At 51.7% G+C, this 10867-nt stretch overlaps 1 protein-coding gene across 3 annotated transcripts; it reads right to left on the bottom strand.

The window, feature by feature from the left end:
- Window positions 1-4589: 4589 nt before the first annotated feature.
- LOC116797949 lies at window positions 4590-9631 on the bottom strand. 3 transcript variants are annotated; one of them, XM_032709969.1, is made up of 12 exons: window positions 9270-9458; window positions 8690-8751; window positions 8220-8373; window positions 7774-8030; window positions 7123-7199; window positions 6890-6963; window positions 6691-6787; window positions 6359-6482; window positions 6170-6286; window positions 5452-5588; window positions 5217-5342; window positions 4590-4732 (listed from the first exon to the last, which is right to left on the bottom strand). In XM_032709969.1, exons 1-12 carry the CDS (start codon window positions 9346-9348, stop codon window positions 4642-4644), a joined length of 1395 nt encoding a protein of 464 aa, XP_032565860.1. In that variant the 5' UTR covers window positions 9349-9458; the 3' UTR covers window positions 4590-4641. The 3 variants fall into 3 exon arrangements, with proteins under 3 accessions (XP_032565860.1, XP_032565861.1, XP_032565862.1); XM_032709970.1 differs by lacking the exons at window positions 8690-8751; window positions 9270-9458 and adding an exon at window positions 9488-9631; XM_032709971.1 differs by lacking the exon at window positions 6170-6286.
- Between the last annotated feature and the right edge of the window lie 1236 nt (window positions 9632-10867).

Raw genomic sequence — 10867 nt, forward strand, 5'->3', positions numbered from 1 at the left:
TGGGAGTGTGGAGTGTGTAGACCTAACAAATCTTATTAATTCTGGTAACTCTGCCTTTGTAGTTTGAATGTGGTAAGATTTTAGCAGTAAAGTTAATGTTTCAATGTCTCGTGAGGTTTCCATGGAGACAAAGCCTCCCATGTTTACCTTAGTCTCGGTGCTGTAGACCCACGTGGCTGGGAGTTCTTTCTTTGGCTGCTGAGTTCACTTTCAGTTTCTGGGTCTGCTGGTTCTCTGCGGTTTTTTTCCTCTCGGTGTCTCCGTCTGTGTCCAGTGGGGCTCTCCGTTGGCTCCGTTGGCTTGGGGGCGGTGGTGGACGACGGCGGTGCAGGCTGCAGCGCGGCTCCAGCAGCTGCAAGCAGTGGGAAAGCGGTGGGAGGTTCCTTCATGGTCTGCGCTGCTCCTGGTGGGTTTCTCCTCGGCGTGGAGGTGTTGCGTTGTCGTTACAGACAGGCACGGGTCGGCAGAAGGCGGCTCCGGGGCTCCCCCGGTCTGCTGGGCAGTGCGGGGGTTCCAGCACTGCGGTGGGAGGTCGTGGTGTGGCGGTGCGGGCAATGTTTAGGCGGCGCTGGGTTTCGTTCTGCGGCAGTCCTGACGCGTCCGGCATGGGGTCCCTGCGGTGGCAGGTGTGGGGGGGGAGGGGCGGCCGGCAGCACAAGCATGGCTTAACTGTTTCCCCGCCGTTGCAGACTGCGGCAGGCGTGGGGGGAAGGGCAGCGGGGTGGTACACGGTGTCCTAGCGCGGCTCTGGCAGCAGCGGCGGCAGCAGCAGCGCACATTTGGCTCGGATTCAGCAGGTCCCGCGCAGTTTTGAACGTGGCGCGGGGGGCCGGCAGAGGCGGTGGGCAGACGTGGGCGGGGGTTGCAGGCTGCGCGGGGTTGCAGGCTGCGCGGAGTTGCAGCGCTTTCCGCTGGGCGGAAAGCCAGTGTGGGGTTCGCGGGGGTCTCGCGGTGGTCCGGGGAGTGTTTCAGGCAGCAGCGACACCGCTTTTGCACACACAGCTTAGCCGTGGCAGGCGGTGGGGCTCCCTGCAGGGTTCGGCGTGCTCCGCTGCTTGAGTTTTTCGAGCCACGGGGGCTTGCAGCCTCCCAGGGAGCAACCTCGGCCATGGTATTAGCTGGTATCGCCACTTTCTCAGCTCACTCACCACTCTGAGAAATGTTGGCCCTACTCCGCTCTCTCCAGGTGCCCTGATGTCGGCTTTTTCTTTTCTTCTTTCTTCTTTTTTCCTGTGCACTTTCCCTAATATTTTTGAGCTCACTATTTTAATTCCCGTTTCTCATATGCTACTGAGACAACGGATTTACAGACGTCTTGTTTTTTTTTTTTTCAGTTAAAAGCCCAAATTATCGATTATCCAAATAATCGATACGATAACCAGGGTTTACCGAGTTTTCTGCCTGATTCAGGATATACTAAACTATCCTAATATAGGTTCTAAGTCCCATGTTCGGGTGCACCATGTGTAACATGCTGGTCATTTGTATGATAAAGAAAGATGTACGCTCTTCTGAGGTGGTAATCAAAGAGAGTTTATTTGAATTCGGTGCTTCCCTATATACCCGGATACCATGTGACCTTCTTGACCAATGGGGTTGTCTGTCCCTGCGCATGTCCCTTGATTTCTCTGCCCCTGGGACACGCCCTCTACACTTTGCTTGTCTTTGTCTTGGTGACTGTGAGAGCAGATGTGCTGGTAGGACCGAGCTGGGAGTCCTACCTCAAGATGGAAACAGTGTAATTTGGAAGGTGGATTCTCAAGCATGAGACTGATTCTGTATTCTGTTAGCTTGTGTCTGAAACATGTTTTCATGGTTTAGGAATGACACTCCCCAGTTTAGTGTGCCACCCCCCCCCGAAATATTCCCAAACCCAACACCACTCTCTTGCTCCCCCCGGTTCCCCTCCCCCTTCCAGTTACAGGGGTGGAGTTGAGAACTAGAGGCACAAAAAGGTGAAAGTTACAGGTTGCTGCAAGAACAATTTTACTGCAACCAACGAGATAAGAAAATGAACGGTAACAGTAAGAATACTAATAAAGAAAGTGTTCAGAGAGGGCGGTTTACATGCAAAATGCTCAGCAAGCCTGGGACAATAAAAGAGTGGTGGAAGGACCCTATGCCAGACCACTGCAGCCACCATGCTTGCTCCCGACCAGAAACCACACCCCTTCTTCTTGGAAGTGAGAGAAAATCTCTTTCCCCCACTCCTGAAAATGACATGAATGTTATTGAATAACACAATGTCTTGGCCACATGCCTTCCCACTGATCTGGGCCAGAACTAGAGCAGCTGCTCATGGCCTAACCCTTATTCTATACCATCAAAGTCATGCCCAGATCCTATACCTTCCCACTATATAAATATACATTTATATATATGTACACAAGCAGAGGTATCATTTCCATAGTCAGTGGTCATCCCTCCAAGATGTCTGTTGAGTTCATTTAGTCCATGGCTGTGTCTTCTACCCCTCCTAGATCTCTTCCAGTGCAAGATAGTTGGTATGCTGTCAACTGGTTGCAAGCTGCATCAGGAGCTTACAACTGGTGTATCTGCAGCAGTCCATCTTCATCGTCCATGGTAGTCATGGCACACAGTGACAGTGTCATTCAGCAACTGATACTATACAATTCAACATTACAGACTGTGCTCAGCCAAAAATCATATCCCCTTGAGGTACACATCATGTTTCCCTGTCCCTCTGCATGACCCACTAAGTGCATCCACTAGGTGCAAAAACAATCAGTCCCATGGATGGGTTTGCTTTTGCTTGCGGCAGGACTGATCCAAACTTTCTTCTCTAATGCATTTCTCATATGCATCACAGGGATTTTATCCCCTTCTACAGTATGTAGAGATTCTGATTGTGTGGGAGCAGCCCCTGGACATGTTTAAATTTTGGTACTGTATCCAAATTTCGGAGGTGGGTTCCTGAAAGAGGATGACAGTGCCTTCCTTCCCTGGGGAAGGAAAATATCCAGCCCTAATGTTGGTGGGGCAGATGATGGGCTGCCCAGGGGAGGTGAAGGCCAGCAACAGTTTTCTGCAGTGCTTCTGTGTCTCCCCAGTGCACCTAGTGCCCTCCTCAGCGCTCCCCAGTCTTCTCAGTGCTCCCAGGGCCACACCACTTCCCAGCACCTACCTTCTAGTGGTCCCCAGTCTTCCCAGTGCCCTCTCCCAGTGTTCCCTCACCGATCCTCGATTCCCCCTCCAGTGTTCCCCTGTCTCTCCACTCAGATGGTGGCACTTTCTTGGGCAGTGACATCCCAGCAGGCATCAATGACTCTGTGGGTGGTTGTCATGTGAAAGGGGAGGGGGTTTACCTGACCCTTAGAGAGGGGAGATTTTCTCAACCCTCAGTGATTTATTTGTCTGTCAGTGTCCGACCAGTCTGTTGGCATCTTGTAAGGGGAGACCCTTCACTGAACAGATTCACAAGATTGGAGGGTGATTCAACTGCCCTTTTTTTTGGGGGGGGGGGGGTGTTAAGCCAACAGCACGGAGACCCCTCAGCTGGCCTTCCCAACATGTTATCTGCTGCTGGCAACTGCCAGCATCTGTAAAGGCTCACTCTAAGAGTTTAGGGAATAACACTCTTTACTAAAATAAATTGTGACAGGTTAATAAGGTTTGAGGATCATCTGACTGCAAAAATGTGTTTAAAGCAATCTACTGTACTACAAAGCAAGCACAAACAAAAACTCTAGTCATAAAAGCAGCATTTAGTGTGCATAGAGTGTGTTTCTTACCCAATAGGTGTCCCTATAGGGGAGAAGACAGGTTCAGCCTGTTGACTGATCCCAGCAGTTTTGTTGGAGTCTTCCTCAATTTTTCCCCTATTCCCAACTTACTTTTTTTTGGATTTCTGATTGGTGTAAAGTTCTCCTGCCACGCCTAATGGGGGTGGTGGGGTGGTGGATGTGGCTTGGCATTTGAAGAGAGGGTTTGACATGATCGTTGACTCAGCAGCAGAACACTTTAATCCATCTCCTTTGGTTGATAGGTACTGCACAGTCTCCTTAACAAAGTACCACAATGTCCCTCTTTCTGCCAGGATTTGAATGGAGTGGGCTGCATAGTCTCTGCTCCATCCTGCTGAGTAGATGCTTATCATTGTATGGGGAGCATTCCATCCAGGGATTTTACTCTAGAATTCTTAGTCTTCCCTAAGTTTTAACCCTAGTGGTGGATTAAAACCAGTTCATCCCACAGTGGTGGCATCTCCACAGGCACCTTTCTCTCTCAATTCCCTATCACCTGTGCCAGAAAATGCACTCTGGAGATCTCCCAGGTGTCTGAATTCTCCTCCTGGCAGGTAGCAGGGGGGTACATGTGCCCCATGAAGATCAAGGCTTGTGAAGGAACCTCACCTACTGTTCCTCCTGTAGAGGAGGTCTCTAGCAGGTACCTACTAAGATGGTGCCCACCTTGGCCTATCTGCTGCTCAGTCCCACCCTGAGCAGAAGGTAAGCCACCTCCTCATCTTCCTGAAGAGCCCGTGTCCCCCACACACAGCTCCCCAACCGCCATGGTGCCAGCACGGTCCTAACCATTAGATGGCTCCATCACCAGGCCCAGGCCACTCAGTCCAGGTGGGAACATCCCTGGCAGTATTTATTTTGTATCCATGGGTGGACCTCAGCAGGTGAGCAGCCTTCCAGACCTGTCACTACCAGCCATGGCTGCAGCCACCACTCCAGCCCTTGCTCCTTGGCCGCTGGACGAGTACCTGGGGCTGAGGTGGGAGAGAGAGGTGTCTGGTCATACGGGCAGGGAGAAGGCACAGAATTCCTGTGGGATTGGCTAAGGCACCAGGGATGGAATCACCTCAAGGTGTCCATGGAGTGGGAGATGCCCCTGGTGATTTCCCAGCCTATGAGAAGGTCCTATGGTGCAGTTGGGGCAAAGTCAGGTTGGGCTGAGACCTTGGGTGTCCCCTATATGTGTCCTATACGGGTGCCCCTGGTCAGGACAAGGTGTCGTGGGGTAGAACTCTACCAAGGAAGGGCTCTCAGGGTTTGGGAAGCAGGCAGCCAGCTGTCACAGTCCCTCTGACTCCAGCCAGGACTTTTCTGTCCTACAGGGGAAGCCAATGTTGGGTGTCCAAGTGGGCATCAGGGGGTTCCAGCCCAAAGGTAGCCTCCAAACCCACTTCTGTCCCCCAGGGCTGCCTCAGAGGAGGGATGGGGGGAATTCTATCCCTTTGGAGTTACCTGCAGAGCTGCTTCTGTTGCTCCTGCCGCCGCCGCTTGTTCTCAGCCAAAAACGTGAAGATGTTCCTCCGTGTCTGATGTGGCTCCAGCGCATGGAGCACCTGGATGGCTCGTGGGGAAAGATGCCTGCAACAACAAGAAATCATTCTCCCAGAGCTGCCATCTGCCTCTCCCCTCATCCCAACCTGCGCCCACCCAGTCCCACATCCACCCATCTGGTCCTGCATTCACCCACCTGGTCCCAGGTTGGAATCTCTCCACCATCTCGTCCACAGGGAGGGGGGTTCCAGCCCTCCCCCATGTCACAGTGACCCCCTTTCTCTGGGGCTGGAGCGAAGGATGGGGAGCCCAAGGACCTCCAGGGCCAGATACCTACCAAGGAGGGGACGCTTTCAGTAAACGAGAGGTGACACTTCCTAGTATCCCTGGAAAGGTGGGAGCCGGAAGACTCCGCACCACACCATGGCTGATAGCTGATGGTGCTTCCCAGAGCTCTCCCTTGGGGAATGAGTGGGCAAACTCTGCTCTGTGGTTGGGTGACCCCCAACTTTCCCCCAAGGAATCCCATCTCCTTCAATCCTAAGAATCCCCCCAAAGCCCCAGGATGCTCATAATCCCCAGGGCATACCAAACCCTCTCAGAGACTGCCCCCCTCCATCCAGGTCCTCAGGGACTCCCATCTCCCTGGGAAGAGTCCCCCAAAACCCCAGGATCCCTCCAATCTCCAGGGATTACCCCCAAACCACCCCAGGGACCCTCAAAGCCCCCTGAGATACCCTAAGCCCTCCAGGAATCTCCAACGCCTAGAAGAGACCCCTCCCCCATCCCCCAGAGGTCCTTCCCTGATCCCCCTGAGGTCCCCTCTGACCCTCAATTCCACCCCCCGTGCCCCTGTTCTGGGAGGGTTCTATAGGCAGCCAAGGTGCCCTCACACACAGGGTCCCTGCCCATACCTGGGGCATCTGCTGATCCTCCCTGGCAGCCCAGGCTTCCCACGCCACCCATTCCACCTTCTGCTCTCTCCAGCAGGAATTCCCGTGCTCCCACTCTGCAGACAGCTGACAGACCTCCTGGAGGTGTCAGGCACAGTTAGGTTCAGCTTTGGAGGAGCTTTCTTCAGGTCTGATCCATCTGGCACATACCTGCAGCGCTCTCTGGCAGTTCTCAGAGGCCAGGAGTGTGGTGTCAAGCCTGGCTGAAGGAGCTGACTCCTGCCCACCTGTCTCCCCCATCCCAGGAAAGATGCCTGGGGACAGGGGTAGCACACTGCAGAGACATGAGGAGTCAGCAGGAGCACAGGGCAGGCAGATATCCTGTTTTCCTCTGGGGCCAAAGCTTCCCAGATGTTGGAGAGAAGCAGAGAGCTGGGGCTGTTTCCCGTGGTCCTTTCCGAGTCACTACAGCCCAAGTGTCTGAGGAGGCTATCACCCAGGGGTGCAAGGACCCCTCCCATCCCTTCCCACGAGGGTCTCACCTGGCAGGTGGCTTCATCCCTGGCTCTTGCTGCCTCATGCCTTGCCTCAGCTTTGGTAGCATGGGGAGGGAAAACTTGTCAGGATGTTCCTGTGCCCCTGGGAAAGGAGGCAGCTCTTGGGAACAGCCCTGTGAGGGTGAGCGATCACCAGGCTGTGATCACTCCATGTGGGGTAGAGCAGCAGGGACCCATCCTGTACCTGTTCTGACCCTGTGCTTCTCTGCAACCTTCATGTGCCAGGTGGAGAAAGCCTCAGACACAGTAAGCTGAAACCTGGAATCACAGAATGACAACATACTGAATTGGAAGGGACTCACAAGGATCACTGAGGCCAACTGCAGAAGCGAATGAGGACACAGGCTTGAGGAATGGCAACTCCCACACCCTGCAGGATAGAAAGGAACCAGGAAGCCACTGAGGAAGCACACTCACCTGGGGAACGAGTGAGCCCATGCAGCCTGCATCCCCCCAGCTCCATCATTGAGACCAGCATCCGGCACACACAGCCTCTGCAGAGTGACATGGAGCCATCAGGAGATTCCCATGGAGGAAGCAGACCTGTCTCCTGCTCCTTTAGGAGCCACTTCTCCAACCCCCTTTTCCCAAACCTCATCCATGAATATTATGATCGTGGAATCACAGAATCATTAAGGTTGGAAGAGCCTCTGGAGACCATCAAGTCCAACCAAGGACACCACTAAACCATGTCCCCAGATGCCACATCCACACGTCTTAAATACCTCCAGGGATGGTGACTCCACCAACCTGGGCAGCCTGTGCCACTACTGGACAAACCTTTACATGAAGAAATGTTCCCTAAAATCCAACCTAAACATATCCTGGTGGAATTTGTCCAGTCACTTGTTATCTGGGAGAAGAGACTGACCTGCACCTGGCTACACCTTCCTTTCAGGTAGACGCAGAGAGCAAGACAGTCCCTGCTAAGCCTCCTTCTCTCCAGACTGAGCCACCCCAGCTCCCTCAGCTGCTTCTCATGAGACTTGTGCTTCAGCCCCTTCCCCAGCCCTGCTGTCCTTCTCTGGACACACTCCAGCACATCAGTGTCCCCAGATTCCAGCTCACAGTAAGCAGTAGAGCCACCCAGGTGTCCCAGTTCTCCAGCTTCTTGACGCAGCTGCGGTGGAACTGCATGCACAGGATATTGTCCTGGCATGACAGGACGCCAATGTCCCCAAAGGCAAAGGCAAGGTGCTGCCTGTCCCTCAGCTGAAAGGAGTATAGGAGGACGGTCTCCTCCACACAGTCCCTCAATATGTCTGGCGGGAGGGACGTGGTCTGTGACAGCCACCAGTAGTCTAGTGGTGCGATCTCAATGTCACCTGTAAGGAGGAAGAGGACGACCATTGTCATGACCACAGTTGAGCAAATTTCCACATGGAATTCACTGCAAAATGCCAGAGAGAAAGAGGGATTTGTTTTTGTCCCCCAACTTTGGAGGCAATTCCCTCCCCCTCCCAAAGAGCAGGGGCACACCCCTCTCCCAAATGTGAAGCAGGATCCCTTCTCACCAGGGATCATCACTGTGGGGAACATCAACTCCTGCAGACAGGACACATCCATGTCCAACTGGAACACAGGTCTTCGCACTACATATACCTCTTCTGCACCATCAACTTGCTCAGGGACCACAGCAAAGGTCCCTAGTCCTGGGACCAGGACACCCTGCCCAGGAAGAAGACAAAACAGCTGAGTGAATACTTTGGAGATAAGAAATGTTAAAACTGTGGGAAAAATGAAAACCCCACATTCTCCATTTTCTTACTTCCCCTCTTCAAATTATTTGCCAAAATTCCTTGGCTAAAGAAGATCCCAAGGAATTCAAACCCAGGGAATGATTCCTGGGGATGATCCTTGGCATAGACCCAGCATGATCCTGAGTTTCTCCAGTCCTGGAAGCTTGAGGTACGTGGGGTTCTCTTGGGGTGGTGCCATGATGCTCAGGGAGGGGGGACTACGGGGGACCAAGATGTCAGCCCACCTTGTCCTGCTTCATCTGCCCCAGGATGTACACAGACACAACATCCCAGATGGCCACCACCTCTGGAAAGTACCAGAAAGAGGCATCAGGTTCCACTTGCGGCATCTCGGAAGTGACATCCGGGAAGTGACAGATGGGCCTCATAAAGAGCCTGGACTAGGCCGTTCCCCAGGTTCTGCCTCCCTCTGCTCACTGAGCAGGACTGGGGCAGAACTGGGGATGTGGGAAGGGCTCAGGACCAGGGCTGTGATCATCCAACCCCCAAAAAGAGATGGCACCCCAAAACCCAGGTTGATGTCACAAGAGGATCCTATGGGAAGAACCAGAAGGTCTCCCAAAGGAGACTAGTTAAACGGCTGATGCCCAGTCAGCTCCTGAGAACCCAGTGAGAGCTGTTGGACCTCCCATGCCACAGGACCCCAGACCCCTTTTCACTCCAGAACTAGAACTGTGAGAAGAGCCAGCTCCCATTGGAAGCTGGCCCTGGATGGGGGACACGCCGTGCTCACAGGAGCCTCGAGGTAGCCCCAACCCTGTCCAACCGTTCCACCAGCCCTCAGGGAGTTCCCCAAATCTTCACCCTCAGTGGAGAGCTGCAAGAGTGTGGGGAACAAGCAACTCTGCTTCCTGTTGATGCTGACACTGCAGTACCCCTCCATCCTGCTCCCCAAATTCCCGTCTGATGACCCCTGCCCTGCCTGTCCCCAAGGGTCAGAACAACCCCCACAGCCCTAAAAACAGCCCCCTGACCTCCCCCCCCCGGGCTCTGGGCAGGGGCCAGCAGCCCCCAGTCCTCACTGTGGAGTGCACCCGGTGATGTGGGACACCACTTTGTGACATCACCAGTGGCCTGGGAAGGTGCATTATGACATCAGCAGGGAGATGGCACAGCAGGGGAGCGGGGAAGGGATTGAGGAAGTAAGGGCCTCTCCTGGCTCACCTCAGCTGTTACCGGGTGTCACCAGGTGTCATTGCTGCTGAGCTGGGCCGTGGTCCTACAGATAATCATAGACAATAACAGATATAAATATATAAAAATACACAAATAATATCTATTTAAAAAGAATCATAAATCATTTTTATGGGCTTTATCGTCTATGAAATTTCAGGGATTAAGGGCTTTTCCCACCCAGAATGCTATTTTTTAACCTAAAAAAACTTAAGGTTTTTTTTTTCTTCTTAGTTAAAAATTCAACAAATCCAAGGAATAATGGAGAAAAATTAGGGCTTCTGCTGGGAAAAAAACCACCTAAACCAATGAAAAGGTGATAAGAACTCTTTGATTTAAAAAAAATATGTCTAAAAAAGCAGGAGATTAAGTGGTTTTTCATTAAAAAGCCCCAGGGAATAAGGATGTTCTGGGGTAAGGAATAATAAGGTTTGGAGGGATATCAAAATTGAAGTAAAGGTGGAGGTTTTTTATTAAAGAAGAAATAAATAAACTTTTTTCCTTACTAGAGATAATAACAGGTTTTTTGTTGAAAAATAAGTAGTAATTAAGGAATGAGGATTTTTAAAAATTAAAATAAGGCAAATAAAATGGGTTTCTTCCTTAAAAAAAAAATCATTAAAAAGAGAGAGTTACAAGGGCTCTTATTGTTAGACAAATTAAAGGTTTTGTCTCAAAAATCTTCCTTTTTAAACTCGAAGGGGCTTCTTCATGTTTTCCTGAGAAACCCCTGGTGGAACTTCCCATGGGAAGGGATGGGCTCAAAAAAATGCAGATTTTGGGTTTTGAATCTGGGGAATGGGCATGGGGGTTGGGACAGTTCATTGGGTTGCAAAAGTGACCCTGACATTCTGGAGAATTTGGGAATGGGTAGCTTGATCCTGTCACAGACAGGGGATATCGTGATAGGTACTGGATCCACAGGGATGTTGTGCTGGATGTGGGAGCCACATCGGTATCCCCAGCAGCCCCCACTTTCCCCTGGAATCCCCCTACCAAGTTTCATTGCTGGATTCAGCAGGTGGTGACTATATATACCTTTCCACTTTTATCCTTTCTTTCTCTACCTTTCCTTATACATTTCCTCAAGTATTATTTTTATGCTTTAATATTGCCTACTTTAATATGCTTTAATATTATACCACTATAGATGATAACACCCAAAACGGCAACATATCTGTTTACTTTTGAAACAAAATTGTTCTAAAATAAACCCTACATATATATAT

This window comes from Chiroxiphia lanceolata, chromosome 24 (assembly GCF_009829145.1).
Source record: "Chiroxiphia lanceolata isolate bChiLan1 chromosome 24, bChiLan1.pri, whole genome shotgun sequence".
Classification (NCBI taxonomy): domain Eukaryota; kingdom Metazoa; phylum Chordata; class Aves; order Passeriformes; family Pipridae; genus Chiroxiphia; species Chiroxiphia lanceolata.

Coding starts and splice junctions, on each gene's coding strand:
- LOC116797949 (XM_032709969.1), bottom strand. CDS start 9,348: ATGGAGGGGTACTGCAGTGTCAGCATCAACAGGAAGCAGAGTTGCTTG. Junction 6,788..6,889: donor GAAGCACAGGGTCAGAACAG/GTACAGGATGGG, acceptor CTCCTTTCCCAG/GGGCACAGGAACATCCTGAC. Junction 5,589..6,169: donor AGGATCAGCAGATGCCCCAG/GTATGGGCAGGG, acceptor CCTCCTTGGTAG/GTATCTGGCCCTGGAGGTCC.